The 24,857-nt window shown below is 46.6% G+C and overlaps 1 protein-coding gene and 1 non-coding gene across 7 annotated transcripts in view; both read right to left on the minus strand.

Annotated features, from left to right (window-relative positions):
* Positions 1-2,009: 2,009 nt before the first annotated feature.
* The window catches only part of Ikzf3 (IKAROS family zinc finger 3), a 50,826-nt gene continuing 27,978 nt past the window's right edge, over positions 2,010-24,857 (minus strand). For 4 of the 6 annotated variants that reach the window (XM_059271693.1, XM_059271692.1, XM_059271694.1 and 1 more), the window contains 3 exons: positions 24,438-24,554; positions 14,642-14,761; positions 2,010-2,960 (listed from right to left, as the gene is read on the minus strand). In XM_059271693.1, the coding sequence (XP_059127676.1) occupies positions 2,257-2,960; positions 14,642-14,761; positions 24,438-24,554 (941 nt within the window). In that variant the 3' untranslated portion in view covers positions 2,010-2,256. The remainder of the gene's footprint in view (positions 2,961-14,641; positions 14,762-24,437; positions 24,555-24,857) is intronic. The other 2 variants (XM_059271695.1, XM_059271691.1) reach the window with 1 other exon arrangement.
* Positions 11,403-11,593, minus strand: LOC131918183 (U2 spliceosomal RNA). Its single transcript, XR_009380916.1, has one exon. It is a non-coding gene; the product is annotated as a U2 spliceosomal RNA (small nuclear RNA).

Consider the following 24,857-nt stretch of genomic DNA (forward strand, 5'->3'; position numbering starts at 1 on the left):
TACCATCATGTCTCCCCTCCCCGAGTCCACAGGATGTGAACTATCTCAAGCACAGAATAGGCAGGTCCTCTTTCACGATGGTCATAAATAATGTGGCACAGCTCAGATTCAACTTCGCTGATAAACGGTGGTGCGCTAAAGATGCCCAGTCTGGTAGCTGAAGCCTCAGACACACGGAACTGTTGCCATGGAATTCCATGCCCCGCCCCACCCGCTTTCCCTGAGACAGACACCATGCCAAAGCAGGCTAAGCCATTTGTGTGTCTGAGGTGGAACGTTTTAATTACTGGCATTGCATAAATGAGTTGAGTGAGAGCCGACTCCATAAGCCCTTTAGAAGGAAAATGCTAATCAACCAGGAACTCGGGATTCTTGGCTCCGGCAGAAATGTTCATAAAGCTAGCTCTTAATTTGTAAATAGGTGCCATGAGCTGTCCCTGTAAGCAGAACTTATTTTCCCTCACACGGTTCTTAAAACGGAAACAAAGAAAAGGGCCTGGCAAGCAGCTGCAGATGCCAATTCGTGTGCACACTTTGGCAAGACCAAATCACCTTCCTGTTCCTTGTTCCTCCTCAGGGTCTCCTCAGGTTCGTGACTCAGTGGCTGAAGGAAAAACTTAACGCACTTACATTTTCACACCAAAGAGACATGAAACACATTTTCATGTGTGGACCCTTCTGCCTAAGGCCCACACGTCAGGAGGTTTAAAAATAACCTGTGGTTACTGAATAATCGTGTATCAGAGCCAGGAGGGACCATCAAGAAGGTCTAAACCCAACTCTTACTTTATGGTTGAGGAAATTTAGCTTTTAGAGCTAAATGATTTGTACAAAAGCACACACTAATTAGTAGCAGATAGGAGCTTGGCCCATGCATTTTGTGACCTCTATTCCAGGTCTTCTTGATGTCTTGGTGCCTGTGTGTGTAGTGACAAAGCTGATTGGTCCATCTACAGAATGAGACAGACTTTCAAGACCCTTAGTGGACTGTGGCAGCTCCAATTTCAGAGAGCAAAAACCCAGAACCCTGATGGTGAACATCTCGAACCCCAGCACTCTGTAGGCTGAGGCAGGAGGATCAGAGTTCTGGCCACCCTCAGCTAGTAGTGAGCTCGAGGCCCATCTAGGCAGCAGGAGGACCGTTTTAAAAATGAAATAAAAGCCACACATGTCTAACCTGACCTCGGAGCATCCTGATCAGAACATCTGTGGTTCCCGTCCCTGGATCTCACTCCTGTGGCGGGGGAGGCTAAGTGGCACATTCCGGGTCCTCTGTGTATGTGCAAGTGTAAAATCACTGTCAAATGTTCTTTGGGTTTCCAACCAGTACTCCACGAAGGTGACAAGAACTGCCAACCCATGTGCCCTACACACTCTGCTCTGCCAATCTCCCCTCCCCTTTTTCTTTCTTTCCTTTTTGTCCCCTGGTGCTGGGGGTTGAACTTGGCAAACACTGTACCACTAAGCTATGTCCCCAGCCTGCTCTGCCAGTCTCAATCAAAGACACAAACACCACCTCCCCTCAGTGGATGACTCCTGGGTGTCGGTGATACTCTGTATTTAAAAGCGTTGGTTCCTCTGGAGTAAAATTTTCTTCCAGACAGCTGGCTTAGGCCAGATCACCTCAAGTTTCCCCTGATGGCAGGCAGGCAAAGCAGAAGGGTCCTCAGATGGCTTCTGTTTGGGATAGGAAGTGAACTGAAGCTCGGAAGATAGGCTCTTCCATTACTGGCCGCGGGTACTTACTGTAGGCTGTCTCTTTCTTACTGTTAGACTGGGAAGGGAGAGGAGATTGGGTTCTAACCCTTCTGCCTTGTGCTAGTGCCCAAAGGGCAAGGGCAGCTGGTCAGCTCTTCCACTGTGTGGATCTGGGCATAGGATCAAAAGACTTTTCCACATATGGCTGCTGTATCCCAGCGAGTGTCTCCTGCAGCCCACCCAGGACTGTTCCAGTTGGCAACAAGCTCCAGCGGATGGCTGGCTCTCGCTACAAAAGATAATGAACCAGATACTTCTTTGGCTTTTAAATCCCATCAAATTCAACTGACAGGAAAGGAAGGTTTCACAAAGTAACATGATGGCTCTGCAAACAGTTTCTGGATGAAGACAGTGTTTCCCTGACTGTTCCTGTAAATACGGCTGAGTGCTAACATAACTGGGCAGGACTGTGGATGTGAGTTCAGTCTATTGGGTAAGGCTATCATCAGTTTTAAGAAACAATGTTGACCCTTAGATTGTGAGCTTGGAGACTGATGCTCACTTCAACATGGCCCTGTGTTCTCCTCTAGCGATGTGAGAGGAGAATTCGTAGCGATCATGGCTTCGATATCCACACATGTTACACTCAAAAGGGTCACGGAAACCGTGGCACCCCATGTGGATGGTAAACATCACATAATCTAGGAAGAGGACATGGCAGTGGTCACACCGGAACACATCCATCACCTCTCCTTCTTTGTTTATCACTTTGATGGAGTCTCTCAGGCAGATGGGAGGGGGCTTCAAGAGTTCAAATGAGCGCGGGACCTCCTTCAGAAGTGGCATCCCATTGCGGGCCTGGGGAAGGACCGTGTGGCTTTGCTGGTAGACATGATTCTGGCGATCCTCATGGTTGCTGTCGGTGTCTGTGGAGTCGTGGGCACTGTTATTGGGGGACAGACCTCGCTCAGAAGGCAAGTTCTTCTCTGGCAGGAGGATCCTTTTCTTTTCCAGCTCCTGTGGGGCCCCGTTGGGCATATCAGCCCGGGTGAGTGCTATAGGATACATGCTGCTGATAACTGGGACCATCTCAGAGGTGGGAGCAGGTGGAGTCTGGACTAAGGGGCGCAGGGCTTCAGCCCCAAGATAGCTGATGGCGTTATTGATGGCTTGGTCCATCATTCGGGTCTGCATCATCTCACTCTCCTTCTCATACATGTAGCTGGGATTGTAGTTGACGTCAAAGCAGTGACGCTTCTCACCTGGAGCAAGTGAGAAGAGAAGTTAGTGAAGAAGTAGCAGGAAGCAGAAAGTGGGCAAAGTTCTTTTCCAGAGTCCTCCCAGTGAGGAAGGGTAAGCTGTGGCTGCTGCTCACTGGCACCCAGCCACGGTGGGGACGCTCCATTCCACAGGGAGATGATCTCAGGGGGTGCTATCCGCCAGCCACATGTTTGAACTGTCCAAGTTAAGTCAGTGGATAGAAGAGAGGGGCAGAGAGACGTCATCCAGTGAGGCCGTGTTGTGAGGTGTGTCCACTGGAGAAAGGGGAAGGGGCAAGGAAGTAAAGACATCAGGACAAGCGGGGCTGGGTGGGCTGCCACTGAGCAGGGGTCTGGGGCCTCCACACTTTCACTGTGTGGTAATCAGCCTATAATATTAGGTACTGTAAAAAGCAGGGGTCTCCGTGATTAGCTATAGCAGCTTGCAGCTTGGCTCTCTCCTAATTTATTTTCTTCCTTCCTTCCTTCCTTCTTCCCTCCCTCCCTCCCTCCCTCTCTCTCTCTCTCTCTCTCTGTCTCTCTCTCTCTCTCTCTCTCTCTCTCTCTCTGTCTCTCTCTCTCTCTCTCTCTTTCTTTCTTTCTTTCTTTCTTTCTTTCTTTCTTTCTTTCTTTCTTTTTTAAAGACAGACAGGGTTTCAAGTATCCCAGGCTAGCCTTGAACTTAATATATAGCTGAGGATGACCTGGAACCCTTGATCCTTTTGCCTCCACTTCTCAAATGCTGAGACTACAGGCATGTACCTGTATGGAACCCTGGGCTTTGTGCATTCTAGGCACGCACTCCACCAATCGAGTTACATCCCTGGCCCGAGGAAAGATTTCTTTTTTTTTAAACAACTTCTGCCCATTTCTTAATATGTGTTGCTTTTGGGGTGTGGGCGGAGGCTTGTTTGTTATTGTTTTAAGACAGGGTCTCTCTATGCAGCCCAGTCTGCCTTTAACTCATTATCTTCTTGCCTCGGCCTCCCAAGTGCTGAGATGAGGAGATGAGTGTCGGCCACCATGCCTCCACTTGGAACTGATTTTCACTTGGCAGATGTATCCTAGATACATCTGGATCCTTAGGACCCATTGCACACCTAACTGAAGAGATTTCCTTGTGGTTGTCCTCTCCATTTCCCATGTCAAACTGCTGAGAACTTCTGAAAACAGTTAATCACCAGCAGCACACCGAGTGCTGTGTGTCAGGAAAGAGAAGGAGGCTCTCTGGCCCTGGAGCAGGCAGGGAGCCGTCAGCAGTGGGGGCTTCGTGGCACTGAGGCCAACGAGAGAGGAGAGAGTGTGGGAGATGGGATGGTGCTGGGTGTGGCTCCTAAGTCACTGTGTTGACTTTGGATCCTGGAGAGGTTTGCTGTGCTGTGTCCTTCTCTTTTGAAGGACATTCCCTAGGCATCCCAGAGTTCCAGAATTGTCACTGCCTCACAGAAAAGGGTTCAGAAATAAAAGAAAGAAAACGGTGAGCTGGAGAGATGGCTCAGAGGTTAGGAGCACCGACTGCTCTTCCAGAGGTCCTGAGTTCAATTCCCAGCACCCACATGGTGGCTCACAACCATCTGTAATGAGATCTGGTGCCTTCTTCTGTATACATAATAAATAAATCTTTAAAAAAGAAAAAACCCTAACCCTAACCCTAACAACACCGTAAGAAAACACAGGGACCTGGGGACTTGGGGTCTATTCTCAAGCGGTCTCCACTCCAGCAAGGCAGAAACAAGATGTTTAGGCACAAAACTGGAGCTAAACTATGGTGTGGATGTCATGGAAGTGCTGCTCAGCTATGGAGATATGTGATTTTACTCTAAGTGCCCCATTTGAGGTTTGAACCGGGGGAGGACCTCATATTCTGTTTAAAAAGGGTGGTGGTGGTGAGGGAGGCACTGTTGCCTGCGTTTGGGGCTCTTTCCTTCTATCCGGTTTTTCCTACCATGTCCAGTCTTTATAGGAGAGGAGGTGCCTAGTCTTACTGCAACTTGATATGCCGTGGCTGGATAACATACATGGAGACCTGCCCTTTTCTGAAGGGAAACGGAGGAGGAGTGGATGTGGGGGGAGGTGGGGAAGACAGACTGGGAGGACAGGAAGGAGGGGAAACTGCAGTTGGGATATGAAAAAAAAATTTAAAACGGGGGGGGGCATTATAAGATCTCATATAGGCAAAATGAGTCCTTTTGGTATCAACTGTATATTTCAACATTAAGGGAATGCAACTATTACAGAAGTACTCTGGGGAAGAAATGAATTCTTGGAAAAATCTAACTTTTGAGGAGGGTCTTGATGAACTGGCAGGATCTGGATTGTTCTGTCTGAGGGAGGAGAGAGGATGAAGGCTGAGAGGACGTGGGCAGGAAGAGAATGATGGGTAAGGGGCTTCTCAGACTTCACACAGCCTCACACTGTAATGGCCATACCCTGGGGTAGCTTCGGTGGTTGAGACCGGCTTTAGTCACATGGGCTAGTTTGGACTGGTTTAACTCTGGTTCCGTCAGCTTGTGTGACCCTGCCTGAAATGAGCATGATAACTCCTCACAGGGTCACTGGGAAGCACTCAGGACGGCGCCAGACACACACAGCACCTGGCACACGCTGGTATTCTCTTCCTTCCTTCCTTCCCTCCTTCCTCCCTCCCTAACATTATTTAGTTGCTTTGTGTATAGGGGTACATATGTGTGCCACGGCACGCTTGTTAATGTCAAAGGACAACTTATAGATGTCGGTTCTCTCATTCTGCCACGTGGGACCTCAGGGTTTTATATATATATATATATATATATATATATATATATATATATATATATATATATATGATTTATTTATTTAACGTATGTCTGTATGAGGGTGTGGAATTACAGACAGCTGTGAGCTGCCATGTGGTTGCTGGGAACTGAACTCGGGTCCTCTGGAAGAGCAGCCAGTGTTCTTAACCTCTGAGCCCATCTCTCTAGCCCCCAGGACCTCAGTTTTGAACTCGGGTTGCCAAGCTTGATACCAACCACCCTCATCTGCTGAGCCATCTCACCGGCCCTGGCTCTCCTTCACGCGGATCAAAGTTTACAAATGTCCTGTGCGCTTCCAGGCAGGTTGTATCCCATATGGTGGAAAAGAAAGATCTGCGGGGGTGGGGTGGGGCGCAAAAAGAAAGAGCCAGGCCTATGATCTCAGCTACCCCTGAGGCCGAGGGAGGAGGATCAGGTTGAAGACCTGCTTGGGCTACAGAGGAAGTTCAAGGTCAGCCTGGGCAACTTTGTGAATCTTTGTTGCCAGAAGTCACAGGTCTGGGGACAGAGCTCAGTGGTTGGGTGCTTGTCTAGCATGTGTGAGGCCTGGGTCCAATCCGAGTATCACAATCAAACAGACTACCCTTGAAAACCCACAGTAGGCCAAATGATAGACATTCTGAACGGCCAACCACCCAGTAAATGCCAAATGCCTCTGAGTAAAAGAGGCCGTGGTGAATGTCACAGCGACGTGGAAGATGTGCCAGACACAGGCTGGAGGCAGAAAGGCCAGCCAGGAGAGCCGGTCCATCAGATGCATTTACCTTGCATCCCCATTACCTTACAGACATGTTGCTTTCTAAACTAATATCTAAGAGAAAAAAGAAAACAAAGAAAAGAAAAATGCCCTAACTTGGCCCCTCACTAGGAAGCAACAGAAATGGATGCGTTTGCCAAAGCAACCAATGGCGGCGATGTCATTTCCAGCTCCCTGGATGACAGCTGACTGTAGCAGTGACATGAAGAGCGGGCGACACTGAGTTCTCACACACACCCATTCCCCTGGAAACAAGCAAGATGAATGAAATCTCGTTCCTTAGACTTGTCAAGGTCATCCACGGTTTCTCAGTGTGGCTGGCCCTGCCAAACGTCCTACATACCAGGAGATGTCCAATCTCTTTCTCTTTTCCTGTGACAGAGAGGCTCTGGGAAGTTTCCAGGGCTGGGGAGGCCTATCACCACCTCTTTCTGTTTCTCCTTTCCCCCAGGAGTGTGCTTTCCTTACCCAAGCTTGTGAATTCACACTCCACACCACCCGCAGCACCTCTCAGCAAACAGGTGGGATGCATGAGTGCAAAGCGGCCAGGGGGATGGGGGGACCACTGGAAGAATGGAAACAGGTGACTGAGCTGTGTGGTTAGCGCAGACCATTGTTCAAGGAGGAGAGGAGAGCGCCTCAGATCTTCCTGCGCACACAGCTCACCCTGATCAGATCCCCTCATCTCCCAGTTACCGTAACCTGATGGCTGCCGATGATTATCAGTCACCTGTAGACCCGATGACTCAGTGTGTATGAAACTCAGAAGGGGAGGCTACAGTAATTGAAAAGCCAATAGCTCACGTTTCTCTAGTAACACACTCATAAAAAAGGTTAGTCAAACCACAAGAATATAACTGCTTCCAAGGCAGCTCAGAGTCTCGGGTCCAGATCTAGTCAGCTCGAACCACACCTTTGAGTGATTCATGATGCCAGATTCAGGCAGAATAGAGGTTTTCTTCTGACGAAAACACAGATGGCATCAGTGTGGCCTAAATCAGAAGCCGAGCCTGCCTGGTTGGGCCACTCCTTCCTTAGGAACCTTCTTAAAGGTGCTCGACCTGTATTTTGGTAATTCTCAATGAACAACTGCCCACCCGCACTGATGGATGGGGGGCGGGGTGTGGTTGTTGGTTTTGACTGCCAACTTGGAAGCCTAGAATCACAGACTGGGCATGCAGACTTAGAACTCTGTCCTCAGGGTCTAGGGTCAAGATCCACTATAGAATCCATTCATTTCTGGTCCTTACACTTCCCACAGCGCCTTGTATAAGATCCTAATGATAAAGCGGCTTTTACTGAGGTCCTACGGTACTGGTACCGGGTGTTGTGTTAGAGACTTAGTTCACTGCCGCACTTTATCAGCCCTTCAAGGTTGATAGCTTTTAAGGTGGACTGTCATCTCTGATGGATGAGGCCCAAACAAGTGGCTTCACTTTTCCAAGGCTGTCCATGGTGAATGGAGAACCAGGGCCACTCCAAGAGGCAAGTCTCAGCACACGCTAGAGGCTTTCTTGCCCATGGTGGCTCAGCCCCCCACAGGCAGCGACTTCAGATACCCTGCTGGGATAGGTACCCTAGCCATGGCAGAGGGCATTCAGGGGCCACTGTGGCATTTTATCCTTTCTTCTTGCAATCATCGGCATATGCATTTGAGAAGCATCTACAATGCAGAGTTGAGACGTCTGCACCGTGCGTGCTTCACAGAGCACCCGACACACACAAGCACTCATGAAGTGATGGCCTAATGTTGTTACTGATGCCCTGAGAAATGCAGACGTCACGGCAGTCCCACAGACAAGATGCAGCGTTTGTATCCCTTCACTACGAGACAGCATCCTCCTCACTGACTTCATGGGGGAACCAAGCTTGTCGTAGAAGAGAGAGTGGGAGAGGAAACTGTGAGACACTTTAGAGGTGTGTGACATACATACAGCATGGGTACACATGCAGCTCTTCTTCCAGGGTCTTTGGAATCGGGGGTGGGGGTGGGAGGGGAGGGGGAGGCAGTCGCAGTCACAGCCACAGCGAGAGGCAGAGTACTGCACAGGTTTGAAGTGCAGAGTGGGAACGGGCACAGGGAGGACCGGGGACAGGGATGTGGGAGGGAGGGCATCCAGACCCAGAACCTGGGAAGAGCTGTACAGAAGTGGGGAAAGAGCCCAAAGAAGTGTGGAGAAGACACAGCTCACGGAGGCTTAGGTGAGGCTTAGTGCGCTGCACTGTTAGAGCAGGAGAGGCAAGTGCCTTGGATCTCACTCTACTGGGAACAACTTAAAGGGGTTTTATCATCTAAAGAAGAAGGCAAAAATGATTTGACCTCCAGAAAAAACAATACAAACCCAGTATTACAGTCAATGCTGGGTAATGGAAATACATGGATTTGAGACAGGGTTTCTCTGTGTAGCTTTGGAGCCTGTCCTGGAACTCTCTCTGTAGACCAGGCTGGCCTGGAACTCACAGAGATTCGCCTGTCTCTGCCTCCCGAGTGCTGGGATTAAAGGTGTGTGCCGCCACCGCCCAGCAAATACATGGATTTTGAGTCTTGAAGTTTCTCAGATCACTTAAGTATGTTTCTTTTCTTTCTTTCTTTCTTTCTTTCTTTCTTTCTTTCTTTCTTTCTTTCTTTTTTTTTTTGTTTTTGTTTTTGTTTTTACACAGGGTTTCTCTGTGTAACAGTCCTGGATGTCCTGGAACTCGCTTTGTAGACCAGGCTAGTCTTGAACTCACAGAGATTCATCTGCCTCTTGCCTTCTAAGTGCTGGGATTAAAGGCGTGTACCACCATCATCCGACTTTAAGTGTTTCTTGCTGCCTCCTATTATATTCCACAAGTATTTTTACTCACTTTACTGTAAGCACAGAAGGAAGGAAGGAAGGACAGGAAGGAAGGAAGGAAGGAAGAAAGGAAGGAAGGAAGAAAGGAAGGAAGGCAGGCAGATAAGCAAGGAAAGTGGGGTGCCCAGTGTTTGCGGTGTTTCTGATCTCAACCTGAGGGAAACTGGAATGACTAACATTCCCTTCAGGAGATGGTCAGACGGCAGCCGGAACGGGAGAGAGTAAACACTCTGAGGTGACAGGGAGGAAGCCTGAGCTGGAGACCACATTGTGTTGCTGCAGAGGTCTTTGCCGTCTGCGACATGCTGCCCATGTGTGTGCTGCTTGGATGTCATCCAAGGAATTACAGGAATTACAGGCCAAGACAGCTCTTTGCTCAAGGAGACATACTCTGGACATACAACAACCGTCTTCAGGGCTTCCCTGCCACCAGCTCTCAGGGACCAGACTTCTGGCTACCCAGAGCTCCCTCAGCACAGGCACCATGAGCTGCTCTAGTGACTTCCTGGGGAAGGAGGGCTGCAGCAGACTGCAGCAGCACGCAGACCAGGGTTTGGTCCTGCTCTGTCTAGCTGTGTCTTCCCAGTGCCTTGGTTTTCTCTCCTTCCTGAGTCAAAGGGCTTCTTTATAGGCTCCCAACATCCTTAAAAATGTGTCAACACCGTTGTGCGTATGGAAGCAGGGGCACCGAGACTTTGGGAAGCCTTAGCAGGAAAGACGCCTGCTACTCTTTACCGGGTGTTAAAAGTGCTTCCTGCTGCTCTGTTAACCAAAGTAGGTGACTTTTCCTTCCCTCCCCTCACAGAGAAAGCTGATGGTGCTTGCAGAAGCGTCAAAACCTCACTCACATGTTTTTACCACCAGTGACACAAAAAGTCTTTTTTTTTTTCCTTCATGTTCTTTTCAACAGGGGAACTTTCATTAAAAAAGTAACACATGCATTTTTTTTTTTTTTTCAAAAGGAGATGTGGTGAGTCCCATTCCCAAGAAAAATGAAAACCAGGAAAAAATAAGACTCAGAAACAAGTTGCATTTTTCCTCCTTCTATTTTGGGCCAACTGTTTGAGGCTAGCCTGACCCAGAGGATGGCCGAACATTATTTATGACAGGACAAGATTTAGGTTAGGATGCTAGAAGCAAGTCCGTCTTGTTGTTTGGAAAGAAACCATCTTGATGTAGATGAGCCCTGCTGCCCCCTGCCAGGGGAGGGGGCAGCTAACCCGAGGGTTCTGTTTGCCCTTTGCCCTTACAGTTCAAGAGGCTAGGGCAGCAAGGGCTGGTGTGAGAGCTGTGTGTTCACTCTTAGCAAGGATTAGAGGGAGTGACTCATTCGTCACAGCCCACTCAGTGCCATTTCCCTGGCGGCAGGAGCTTTTTAGAAAATGGTGCCTTGGAGAGGAGAGGGAGGAGAGAGAAGAGAGGAGCGGACGCTAGCCTGGGCTTAGGGTGCTGCATCCCATGTGATGCCATGCCACAGGGGTGCCCTGTTTTCCTTCCCCTGACGCTACTGCCGTCTAGCACGAAGGCCGGCTCAGCTAAATGATCCAAGGAGTTTCCCTTCTAAATGACTTTTCTTTCTGTTTTTGGTGTGTGTGTGTGTGTGTGTGTGTACCCATATGCAAGTGAGGCCTGATGTCCACCTTGGGTGTCTTCCTCAGTCATTTTCCCTCTTATTGTTTGAGACAGAGTCTCTCTGTGAACCTAGAGCTTCCTGTTTGGCTCCACAGGCTGGTCAACTAGCCCTGCCTGTCTCCTGATGGTATTACAAAAGCTTTTATGTGGGTTCTGGGAAGCGGGGTGAATGATGAATGGGTCCTCACGCTTGTCCAGCTCCGCCTCCCTCTCCAAGAAAGGGTCTCACTATTAAGCTCTACTTGGCCCAGAACTCTTTGTGCAGAACAGGTTGGCCTGGAACTCACAGAGATCTGTCTGATTCCAGGGGGTCTTACAAAATTTCCTAAGAAAGGTTTAGGATAGGAGTTGATGCTAGAAGATTAGGAGCGTGCCCCAGAACAAGAGTGCTGGGTGTCTGATAAGAAAGTTCTCTCTTTATTTTCTTCCCTGCACCGTTCCTGGAGGTACAGCAATACCAGATCAATGGGTGGAATGCGCAGAGCAAGCTCCTATTCCAACTCCTAGTTCCAAAAATCCATTTAATATATTGTCCTCGGATAGAGGACGTATCAGATATTAAACTGATAAGAACAGATGCTACACTTGATCTTAGACAAAAGGCCGAGAAGCGTCATTTCTTTGCTTTCTGAGGCAGGATCTCATGTAGGCTGTCCTTGACCTCCAAAGGTTGCAGGCATAAGTGATGCCCCACCCCAGGTTACTATTTGAATGATGAAGGAATGGACACAAGATCAATGAGCAGGCTGGACAGGCTATCCTAAGTAAACATATGGATGTGAAAAACTGTAACTATTTTCTTTAGAGTCTGAGCTTTAATAATTTTTTTTTCCTCAAGAAAAATAAAATGTAAAACAGAACTCAACCCAACCAGCACAAGCCTTTAAGGACTGGGAATGCCACTCCCTACTAGAACATTTACTTCACAACATTGAGGCCCCTGGGAGCCGTCCTCCAAACAAACAAACAACCCATCTCAAAACTCGACACTGGTGTACGGCACAAATACTCTATCTTTAGAGCCTTGAGAAGAGGTTTACACAGTCAGGCTGTGCTAAACACACGCTGGTTCTGCCTGACATTTCTAATTCATCTCCCGTAGATGGGAGGGGCCTTCTGGTCAGTTCATCATCTATTCAGCTTTCTCATTCATGAATGAGTAAACAGAGGCCCAGAAAGCATTCTGTGATTCACCTAAACAGCTAAGAAACACAAGTAAGTGTTCTCCTGATGGTTCTATGTTACCATATACCAAAAAGAAAAAGAAAAAGAAAAAGGAAAAAAGAAAGCCCTCACTTATCCTGGGCCCTGAAGCTGCTGTTCAGCTAAAATCCAGAGCAGCTCTGCCCGGCTGATACCCCCTGGTGAGCCCACTGGGCTCTACAGTTAGTTCCAAGCTTAGGGTCACACAGACAGTCTCAGATGAACTCTATGGGATGTTAAACTAACCAAACTAATGAATATGGGAAGGGGGTCTGTAAGGGGGAGGAGGGAGGATAAGAGAGAGGGAGGGGGAGAGTAGCCAGGTACATATATGAATAAGAAACTGTCAAAGGACAAGCTTTACTAACGAACAGAAAGAGCTGACTCTGCTAAGTCCCCATCCTAGTGCCCGGAAGATGCGATGGCCAGAGAAGGGAGAACCTAGACCTCCCAAAGTCCACATCTGCAGAGGGTCTGGAGGTGCTCTGAAAACCTATAGTCAAAACCACTGCATGGTTCTCCGAGGCAACAGCAGAGCCAAGAGGATCTGGACGTAGGACACATGAAAACAGACAAACAAGAACCTACCACAGTAAGGAGGGCTTTGCCTCAGCCATGGCTTTAAGCCAACCGTGAGGACTAGGTACCCTCTCTCAAATTTTAGTTCTCTTCAATCCCAAGTGCACTGACTAAAACTGGACTGACTGAAACTAAGACTCATTGCTTGGATTTCTTCGTCCCTCTCATCCCATGCTCCTCCCACACCAACTTCAGCCATTTCTAGAGTCAAAACAGCCCTCCAGTTAAGATTCACGTGGAGAGACTGATGATCCATGCTTTCTTTTGTATTCACCGGAGTCTATGCACACAAGTAACGTCCAAAGACACACAGGGAATGCTTCGGCGTCCTGATTGATTCACTGGGCTTAATCTGTCTGTAGAAGTCACCACAGGCCCCCTTGACATGTCTCCACAAGGGGAGGTAAAATGATTAGGAGGGGGAAATTTTCCTAACCAGAAACACAGCAACTTCAATCTGACATGATACATTGGTGGGTTCATTGACTGACTAACAGATTTTTCTTTTTCAAGATAGGGTGTCTCATATAGCCCAGCCTGGCCCCAAACTAACTATGTGCTGAGCATAGCCTCAAACTCCCGATCCTCTGGTCTCTACCTCCCAAGTTCTGGGGATGTAGGAATAATGCACCATACCCTTGGATTACAACTCATTCATGTATTACCACACCCTTGTCTCTTGGAGACAGAGTCTCTCTCTATAGCCCCAGCTAGCCTGGAACTCACTATGTAGACCAGGGTGGTCTCAAACTCCCAGAGATCCACCTGTCCCTGCCTTGTGAGTTCTAGGATTAAAGATATGTGCTACAATTCATTCTTGAAGTGACTAAAAGCATTCCAAAGATATCCAGCTAATAACAGTAAAATAAATAAGCAGAAATACCAATTTCAGTAATTTCAAGATCTACGAGTTCTTTCAATATATAATTCAATTGAATGTCACTTATAAACTGTTACTTATATCAGAATAATCTTAGAGTTAAAAGCAGACAGGCACTTGGTATGTATCAAAGCTACTGGAAAGAATGAACACAAGAAGACTTAAGTCAGAATTTGGAAGCAGCAAGCAGCTTTACAAAAAGATATTGACAAATTTTAGAATATTATTGGTGCCTAGGAAGGTTTTTATTCATGTGATAAAACCATTTTTGTTCAGAACCACCAACTTTAAATTTATAATAAAACTGACACATTAAACTAAACTGCTTACAACTACAAGTCTATTTTAAATACTATGGTCTCAAGTGTGTAAACATCTGGGCGAATCATGAAATGGCCCCACCATTTGTAAGTCCCCAACACTTAATGAACACAGTGTCTCTTAGTCATCTCATTCTACAGTGGCTTCTGACAATGTGACAACCAAAGACATAAAAACTAACTTCAGTAAGACAAGTGGATCAAGTCAAACTGAGTTATTTAAATCCACGTTTTTCTCCAACTACTTTCTGTAAAAGTGAGCTCTCAATCAAATTCAAGAAAATATGGCGATATGTTTTAGAACATAAAAAAAAAGTTAGAGCATGCTAACAGAACCAACTTGTAACATATCATTGCAAAATTTTACCAAGATGCTATCTTGAACATTTTACTGGTGTAAGTTGCATAAATCTATGCAACAGATGTCATTCAGAGCGAAGAGGAAGGAACAGCATCTTTAACACTAACTCCATTTAAGAAACAATACCAAACGCTCCCCTGTTAATATTTTTAATTCTATATCCCAGAGCCATCAAAATGAACCGACCACAGAGAATAAGAACACAATGGAAATCTTATTTTAGCAGACTGCACTAGGAAAGGCGTGTGCCGTAAACATCTACATGTTATCTCAGTCAAGTTATCTGCTAGCAGCAGCAAGAAAGGGCCGTGCATCCTTACCAATGAATTTCTGAGGCATTGAGCTTTTTCGTTTTGCCACATTGCTTGCTAGTCTGTCCAGAACGAGCGCTCTTTCACTTCCCATCTCCGCTTTGATGTGTCTTGCCTCCACGTTCGCTGCTTTGAAAGAAGAGGGAGAAGAACACATTGGTAAATGGAGCGACTGGGAAAGGGAAATCATCTGGGAGAAGCATCGGGGGCTGACGCATAGGGCTGTTTCTACCTGTTGTTCCTGCTGGGTTTCCTGCCCTGGGTACCTGCTGTGGTCAGTGAGACCGATTCTGGGGCACATTCAGATCTTGCAATCTTGTGCTGAGATGGGAAAGCCCGACCCATCCCCAGCTAGTGCCTTCATTAGCAAGAGGAAGTGTTGAAGAAACAGCTTGGACGTGGTTGGTTGCAGAAAGATAGATAGATGGAGGCCTTTGGCCCCCAGCAGCCGTCTTTCTGATTCTGAGTAACTGCATGTGACACCTGCACCCTGATATAATTCTTCTTAACAACTTTGAAAAAAAAAAAAAGGCACAGTGCCCCAGATTTACTGCTCTGTTTATGTTAATGGCACTTTTGAAAATAGATACACTCACCCAGATAGCAAGAAATCTACTCAGTGATTTGGGTATTGAAATACTGAGTCATTTTTTTCTTCACTACGTTTCTCTCAGTTCTTAGCTTTCAAATTCCGTTTCTCTGGGTTCTGTGTGTGGCTTCATATGTCCTCCACATCTCAAAATCGTTTCCATTAAAGTGTCCCTGAGACACACTGTTGTTTTGAAGTTAAAGGGCAATTTGTACACTGCATTTCTATCATGTTTCTAATGAAAAAGTGAGAATAGGAACTGCCTGAGAGTGGGGATTGGTTATCAACCCACAGAAAAACATCTGAGCGTCACGGGCTGGAGTTCTCAGACCTGGCTGCAAATTAGTATTGCCTAATTGCCTAGTACACACATAAGAAATATCTATAGGCAGGTTCCCTTCACTCTGCAGAGGGGCCAGGACAGCAGGGCTTTCAAAGCTCACTGGATGATGCTAGAAGGCAGCTACAACAGGACAAGGCAGCTCATGTCTGTAATCCCAGTACTGGGGAGACTGAGGCAAGAAGACTGCCATGGGTTTGAGACTAGCCTGGGCTACACAGTGAGTTGCAGGCCATCCTAGGCTACCATGCGAATCTCTGGGAAGGGGGAGCAGACATCATTTCAGTGCACTAGATGAATATAAAAATACTGCCAATACACTTAAATGGTAAAGTAGAACACATATAATTTACTTTGGTATAGCCAGCAGCACCCAATGAGACATCATGCCTAAAGAGTGGAAACCCACTAGCTGCTATAAATACAAGGCCTAAAACTTCATAATGCTGGAGTCAAGGATCAGTAAATTATTTCGGTAAAAGGCCAAAGAGTAAATACTGTGTATGATTATTTGTAAGCATTATTCTTTTTGGCAGGATCTTTCTGTTCCATAGCCCCAAGGTTGGTCTCAAATGCATGGATCTCTTGCTTCAACCTCTCAAGTACTGGGAGTACACATTCGCATTACTATGTTCATGTTGGTAGTAACTATTTTTAAATTTGTGGGATCACAGTCCCTTTCTATATTAGTGTTTTCTGCTCTATATTTCTTTTAAAATGTAAAAATTGGACCAGAGAGATGTCTCAGCCAGTGACATACTTGCTATATAAGCATGAGAACCCGAATTTGGATCCCTAGGACCCACCTAAAAAGCCCAAGCCTGTGATCCCACCCCTGGGGAAGCAGGGACAGCAGAATCCAAGAGGCTGGCTGGCCAGGCAATCTAGCTGAATCAGCAAGCCCCAGGTTCAATGTGAGACTCTGTTTCAAGAAATGAGGTGGACAGTGATTGAGGAAAACATTCAAAGTCAACTTCTGGCCTCCAGGCACACTTGTACACACACAAATGTGGACACATTCATATACCACACATACACACACACACAAACACAATAAATAAATAGTAAAAGTCCTATATACAAACAGATTATTGCTAGGTGGTGGTGGTGGTGGTGGCGGCGGCGGCGGCGGCGGCGGCGGCGGCGGCGGCGGCGGCGGCGGCGCACACCTTTAATCCCAGCACTCAGGAGGCAGAGACAGGCAGATCTCTGTGAGTTCAAGGCCAGCCTGGTCTACAGAGTGAGTTCCAGGACAACCAAGACTACACAAAGAAAACCTGTCTCAGAAAACAAAACAAAACAAACAGATTACTATCTGCACTTGGCCTGAGGGCCATGGTGTATACACCCCTGCCCTAGCAAACATATTGTGATACTATGAACATGTCTCTGTTTTGTCTGAGAACTTCAGAGAGTCTAAACTGAAAATCCATACATTTCTAATGCATCTAAAGAAGAAGAAAATGTAATTAGTTTAAAGTAAATGATAGCTACAGAATGATATATCCCCGGCCCGGTGCACACACAGTTTTGGGAACTGTCTGCACTTGTCCTGTAGTTGAAGAGTCTGAGGTATTTGTCATGTGAAGAGATTCCAATATACAGGGCCATCACACATTCCATGGTCTGTCAGACACATGTCAAGAGAAAAGGACGCTGGCTACCTTTGCAAGAAATGAATGGCCCAGAAAGATCTCCAGGGCAAGACAGTCAGGCTGGGCCAGAGTCAATGCCAGATTAGAAAATGATCATTCCAAGTATTAATTGTTTTCCACTTTATTACCATCATCCAAAGAACTCTGTTTCAGGTGTTAAACAATGTAAAGCTTTGTGTGGTTTTTAAAATCAGTCATAAAGGAAATCTGTCTCCAGAAGTGAAAAAACAAGTATTGTGACAACACTAACATTGCTTGACTTGTCAAAAATAATTCTTGGCTCTAAAGAAACACATCCTTACTTCTGGTCCAGCTGTTGACAGCGACATATGTAAATGAAAACACTATGTTTAGGACCAGGGGCCTAGGCAGCTTTCAGACTCGGTAACGTCCTTGGACTCGGGCACTTGGTGACAGGCCCCTGCTACTGAGTGAAGTGGGTCGAATTCTGTTCAGTCCAGAGACAGGGTAAAATGACCAAACAGGAAATGATCCTTGCACACAAACCACCGCCAGATGTGGCGCTGCCCAAAGCCCCTTGAGCAGAGAGATGAAAGACAGCCTGGGATTTGAAGTCAGTTTCCAACACAAGGGATGGATGGGTAAAGGCAGCCATGTGTGTCCTCTAGGAGTGTCTGAGAAGGTTAGGGCCACCACTCCTGTATCTGTTGTTGAAATGATTTAGGCTGAAATGAGGATAAAAAACACTTGGGGAGTTTTTACTTTTGGTCCCACTTTATCACTGTGTTTTATCCCTTTTAGTCCCTCCCCGCATGGCCAAATCATGACCTAGGACCTGCCCTAAGCTTGACGCCTCTGTTTCCCACTTATCTCTTAGGAGTCCCTGCTCATGTTTTACCAAAGTCTCCATCACAGCGACAGTTTCGTGGGCACACGCAATCGACATCCTCCGTGTTTGGGAGGATGCTGAGGCATGGACACATTGACCTAAATAACTGTAATTAGGGCATGTCACCAAATGGCAGCCTTCTGAGATAACATCACCTTTTTCATTCCTGGTTACCCACCAGGCTGGTCTTGTCATTTCCAGAGAACTCTCACCATGTCAATCAGCGACCAAATGGCTGACATTTAAGAAAGTAACACGCTGGAGTGTTCATGGGTGGAAAGATAGTCTGAGGCACAAGGGAAGGCTCTCCTATTCCCACAGCTCTGCTAAGAGGGAAATGCCTCCCGCAAGAGCTCGACAGGCCCCTCGTCCACTGCTCCCTTCCCAGACCTGTGATTCAGAGCACTGACTCTCAGACCCCGACTCTCCCAACCACGGGGACACACCCCGGGAACTGAGTTCACCTTCACAGATTTAACTGCTCTCCAACTGGAGAGGGCGGACAAAGGCTAATCAGCAGCAAAATGGGGTACACTCTTATTTTCTTGCCTAGACTTCATGTCTTTTTAACTGTCAGAGAGCTAACGTACAAAACCACTGGATGGGCACCAAGTCAGTTGTCAGGGGTAGCTGAGCTTGAGGTTGTTCAGAGAGTCCGCTGAAAAGACACAGGAGGAGGAGGACCTTCTGACTTTGGTCCTCCCTCCGCATTGAGGACTCAACTGTCTTTTCACACAGTCTAGACTTGTTATCTTGCTAATGGAGTCTCAGAAAAGTAAGTGGAGGAAAACAAGTTGGGCAAGATGTCAGGGGGAGATGATAACGGGTTAGATGACACAATAGGAAATCCGTTCCTAGGTGGTGTTTGGCAGTTTAATATCGCCAGGGCGGGGGGTGGGGGATCCGGGATGGTGGACACTGACACATTTGGCGCCTGAGCAGGCACAGGGGCAGGGCTGCAGTTCTGGATCACTTTCCCCTTACATCATTTGTCTACCATGTAGTAGGTGAGTGTCAATTTTCATTAGCAACAGCTATTCTCTAGTATTGGAAAAATAATAAAGCATCATTGAAAACCACAATTACAAGAATAATCTACTGCCTTTAATCCCTGTGCACGCCTTCACTATGAACTGCTTCCATGATGCAGGTTTTAATCTTAGAGTAATTGTAGCTTCGACTACGTGATGGTGTTTTGTTTTTGTTTTTGCAAAATCCTTCTTTAGGGCTCGAAGTGTTAAATGGAGCTTCAAGCAGCCATTGCATCCGGTCTCCTCTATGGTGTGGTCAGCAGCTAATGAAGGCAGGAACAGAGCGGAGTCATTGTGCAACAAGACTGTCTAACAACAGATCGCTATCAAAGACAAGGCAGGTTCAAACAAAAAGTTATGTGAAACTGTTGCCCTGTGGAGTGCAAGATGAAACTGTTAGGAATACAGACGGGGTGGGTTGTTTGTTTGCTTTTTAACTTTCAGAAGAAAAAGTGTGTTACACTGTTAAAAAATAAAAAATACAGTTTCATCCTGAAACCCTTGGGCTTGCATTGTGAAGCAATGAGAAAAAAGATTTAACTCCTAGACTCACAAATAAACACAATCAATTATTCCCTTAGGGTTTTTTCTTTTGGACAGAGTCTCTCTATGTAGCCCTGGAACTGTCTATGTAAAGTCTACATTGTAGATCCAGCTGGCTTTGAACTCACAGAGATCCTCCTGCCTCTGCCTCCCGAGTGCTGGGATTAAAAGTGTGTGCCATCACATGTGATTTTAGTCACTTACTTTATAAATGCTATTATCAGCGGTAGAGTACTTTTGAAGAATGCGCAAGGCCCTGGGTTTTAGCTTTAGCAATGCAAACAAAAAGTCTTATTATTGCTAGAACTTGTGATTATTCACAAAAAATCTGGCTACAAGTATAATTTGTGTGAAATGAGGCTATGTTAACGTCATAGAGATAAAGGAGATGAAGTCCACGGTCATCCGTTGTTCCTTCTGGCCATCCGTACTCCACTAGGCAGCAGGAATATTGCGACAGTGTCACTCATGGCATCTGCTGTGGAGACTTGGGCTGATCTTGTGATAACTCATGTGTCCCCATGATTATACCAGTGACTCAATGCACTGTGCATTCTTCAGGGGGAAGGGCTTAGCTTTTCCTCATCTTTGCAAACAGGTCATGGCACACACAGAAATGCACCAGCAGTGTCTGAATAAAAGAAAGGACCAGCAAGACAGGAGAAATCCTGTTGCTTCGCATTGGCATTTCGGAGGCTGGTCTTTACTCCGAGGCCTTTTCATCGGTGGCCTTCCAGGGAGGCCTGCTTTCCAGGAGAGATAGCTCTGTCCCTGCTTGGCTCTCACACTGCACCACAACTGAACTTACTTTTCTCTCTTTTGAGACAGGTCTTGCTATCCTACCCTCCACCTCAGAACCCTCCACCTCAGCCTCCTGTTGCCACACTCACCTGCACTTTGGTTTAAACATGTGCCTGCTGCATGAGTGCTCCATGCACAGGAGCCCTGAAATAGCATTTTAGCAGTGACATGAGGAATAAAGATTTAGGATGTACCGCCCTGGGGCTGGGGATAAGTATAGCTGCTTGAGTGCCTAGTCTACACAAAAAGTCCTGAGTTCTAATCCCAGTACCACAGCAAACTGGGCATGGTGGCACATGCTTGTAATCCCAGGACAGAGAGAAGTGGAGGCAGAAATTAGAAGTTCAAGTTTAGGGGAGAAAATTCTGCATTGGTCAGGCTTGGAATAGAACACTGTGTCTGAACTGGACTCCTAGTTCCAGGAAGGAACTAGAAACAGAGACCACAGGAGGAATGGTGCCTGTGAGGGACGTGCTTGTGTTAGATCAAAAAGTCTTGTTGGGCAGTGGTGGCGCACGCCTTTAATCCCAGCACTCGGGAGGCAGAGGCAGGCGGATCCCTGTGAGTTTGAGGCCAGCCTGGTCTACAGAGAGAGAGTTCCAGGACAGGTACCAAAACTACACAGAGAAACCTTGTCTCGAAAAACAAAACCAAAAAAAAAGTCTTTACATTTGGAACTTGGAAAAAATGTGTAGGCACTATTTAAAACATAAGAGACCCAGTAATATAGTACTGGCATGTGTTATTTAGACTTAATTAAGCTGTGATTTTATCCATTATGGCATATTCGTTAAAAAAAAATCAAAGCCAGGCATGGTGGGCACACAATAGGGACAGGTGGATCTCTGGAGGTTCAGGTCAGCCAGGGCTACTCAGAGAGGCACTATCTCAACAAAAGAAAGGAAGAAAGAAAGAAAGAAAGACAGACAGACAGACAGGAAGGAAGGAAGGAAAGAAGGAAGGAAGGAAGGAAGGAAGGAAGAAAGAAAGAAAGAAAGAAAGAAAGAAAGAAAGAAAGAAAGAAAGATAGATCAAAACTTGCTGACTTGGTTAACCCCTGGCTTTTTGCTGAGACTTGCAATATGTTGCACACATCCATCAAATAGCCCTACAGATGCAAATCGGCTTGGTCGGCTGCTCAGCACCTCCTGCTCCAGGACTCTGAGCAGCCCAAATACTTCTTTTGATAACTTTTTAAACTTCAAATTCCTAAAGTGGCATGGGATGTGAAGTAAAAGTTACTTCAAAAATAATCATTTCAATATTGTATATGGGATAGAACTTACTGATTCCCTCTCCCATTTCAAGGAGAATCAAGTCACACACACACACACACACACACACACACACACACACACACTAGTATATGTATGTGTCTATTCAATATATGTTGTTCTATTTCTTTTGCTGTCCAGATGATATATGATTACCAAAACTATAGTTTATTATTGCCCAAAGTAGAAAATAAATCCCCTATTAGCTGATGAATAGAAAAGTACAATGTGCCGGGCGGTGGTGGCGCACGCCTTTAATCCCAGCACTCGGGAGGCAGAGGCAGGCGGATCTTTGTGCGTTCGAGGCCAGCCTGGTCTACAGAGTGAGATCCAGGAAAGGCACAAAACTACACAGAGAAACCCTGTCTCAAAAAAAACAAAAAAACCAAAAAAAAAAAAAAAAAAAAAAAAAGCACAATGTGATAATTCCATACAATGGACTATTATTCAGCAACAAAAAAAGAATGAAGCACCAATACATGTTTCAACATAGGTGAAACCAAAAACATTAGCATTACATTTATTAGAAGAAGTAAGACTTAGAAGGCGTCACGTGATGTGATTGCACTTATGTGAAATATCTGGTACAGGGAAATCAACGGGAGACCAAAGTAGGCGAGTTGTTGCCAGGCATTGGAGGGGGAGAATGATTACGAGTAGGCAAGCAGTCTCTCCTGGGAGTGATGAAATGTCCTAAAATTAGATAATAATGATTGTACAGCTAGCTTTATTTATTTATTTATTTATTTATTTATTTATTTATTTATTTTTATATTTTTCAAGACAGGGTTTCTTTGTATCTTTGTAGCCTGTCCTGGATCTTGCTCTGTAGACCAGGCTGGCCTCGAACTCACAGAGATCCTCCGGCCTCTGCCTCCCAAGTGTTGGGATTAAAGGCATGCGCCACCACCGCCCGGCTTGTACAGCTTTATTTATTTGTTAATTTATTCTTCATTGTTGTTTTTTGAGAAAGAGTCTCTCTACGTAGTCCTGGCTGTCCTGGAACTCTCTGTGTAGACCAGGCTGGTCTTGAACTCAGTGATCCACCTGCCTCTGCCTCCCATTGCTGAGATTAAAGGATGTGTCACCACACCTGGCTGTTATGGAATATTGATCTTAAGTTGTACTTTAAAAATAAAAAATACTGCCAGACTTATGCATGTGTGCACATGTGTGTGCCAGCATGCACACACACACACCAAACCAAACAAGCAAACTAAAGTGCTGGTGATTTTTAAGTTAGTCACTGGATTTTGACAAGTCTTTGTTTTCCCATCTCTAAATCAAGAAGGTAGGATTAGATGTTTCTTTTATGGGCAAACACTAACTCACCACTAAGCATGCCACTTAAGAGGGTAAACACCAAGCTTCTTTTGTTTTTCTTGAGGTAGCAAGCAGCCCTCTTCAGAAACAAGGAGGAATGGGATTCCTTGATAAAACTCAAGATGCCATCAGAATGAAAGGCCGAAGCAAACCAAGACCCACGGGCTTCAGTTGGCCGGTTCCTAAACCAGGAAGCAGGCTTAATCTAAAGCCCAAGTTTCCTTCCACTCCACAGGGTGAACACTCGGGGTTTCCACTCTGCTTTTCACGATACTCATTGCTCTGTCCCACCCTGTAATCATTCTGCTTTAGGCCACTCAAAACATTCCAGTGCAGTTAGTTACGGCTGTCAATCACGAGGACTGCTTCCCATTCGAAATAAGCACTTGGTTCTCATAACTGATTAACCAAGTCCCCACCCCAAGCTGAAGGGCCAGGTTGAGGGTCACACAGGATGAAGGATGACTGCCAGAGATGCCATACGAGAAAAGCATCAGGCTAACTCAACTAAGGATGAGAAGGAAATAAAACCACGCTGGACACGGAGGAGGATACACGTAGGGTTTCAATCTGTGGCCAGGAGGTAGATAATTCAAATCCCTGGGGAAAACAGGAAACCCCTCAAAGCCAAGTACAAGCATCACAGTAAGTCACATGTGCAGACGAGGACATCAGCACTGGGCCCCATGCAAAGGACATCCTTGCATGTTGTAACTGATTCTTCCCTAACCACTCCCCAGCCTGCACCACCACCCTCCACCCCGGCGCCCCCCCCCCCCCCCCCGCCACCGCCCCCGACATTGCCATTCCATCACGGTTAGGAAACCCCGTGGGCTCTAACTCCCATCACGGCCAAGACACAGTTTCCTTTGGCTTGAATGCTTGCCACGGATTGCTAACTGGATTCCCCAAGACCTTTCTAGCCTTGTCCTCAATGAAATCTATTCTCAGGAACAAAGTAGGGTGATGACTTCCAAATGAGCAGTCCGATGATGTCACCTGTCTGTGCGCAAAGATTTTCAGTTTCACTCAAAGGTCTTTACGATGGCCTACAAGGCCTGATAAGGTCTAGTCGTGTCCCCCCGCCCCTTCCCCTCTGGCTTCACGTCCCATTGCTCATTCTATCCTAGGCACACAGGACTCTATTTACATAGAAGTCGAAGCATCAGAACGTTTTCATGTAGTAATTTCCCCAGTGATCTGTGGGGCTCGCTGCAACACCCAGCTCATCAGAACATTACCTGGTTGATGCCTTCCCCAGGTCCCCCTTACCCTATACTCTCTGCTCTACTTTTCTCCACTCTTTCTCCTTGCTTATTCACTCTGTCTATAGTCTATCTGTCTCCACCACCTAGGTGGGTAAATTGACGAGTGGGGGAACGAGCCCCGTGGAGCTTACCGGCGTCCCCCAGGTCAGAATTCTGAAGAAACGTGCGGCATCGTTCCTTGTGTTCCTCCAGGGAACTCCTCTGCTTGTAGCTCCTGCCGCAGAACTCACACTTGTACGGCTTCTCCACTAGAAGGAAGACACAGAGCGCTCAGGGACCCCACACACCGAGACCCCGGGCGGCTCTGAGCAGACTGGTCTCTAGGAATGAGGCTGCTGGCCCAGGCAGCCCTCCAAGTCTATCACACCAGTGTATCGAAAAGGATGGCCACCTGTCAAAAATGGAAGGGTCTGCAGTGGGTGACTGCTGTTTTACTTAGGGTTTGGCTCCAGCTTAAATCTTGTTTCTTTTCGATTAACAATAAGCGGGTCCCAGGGCTGGAGAGGTGGCTAAGCAGTTAAGAGTACTGGCTGCTCTTGCAGAGGACTGAG

The sequence above is a fragment of the Peromyscus eremicus genome, chromosome 8a (assembly GCF_949786415.1).
Source record: "Peromyscus eremicus chromosome 8a, PerEre_H2_v1, whole genome shotgun sequence".
NCBI classification, from domain to species: Eukaryota; Metazoa; Chordata; class Mammalia; order Rodentia; family Cricetidae; genus Peromyscus; species Peromyscus eremicus.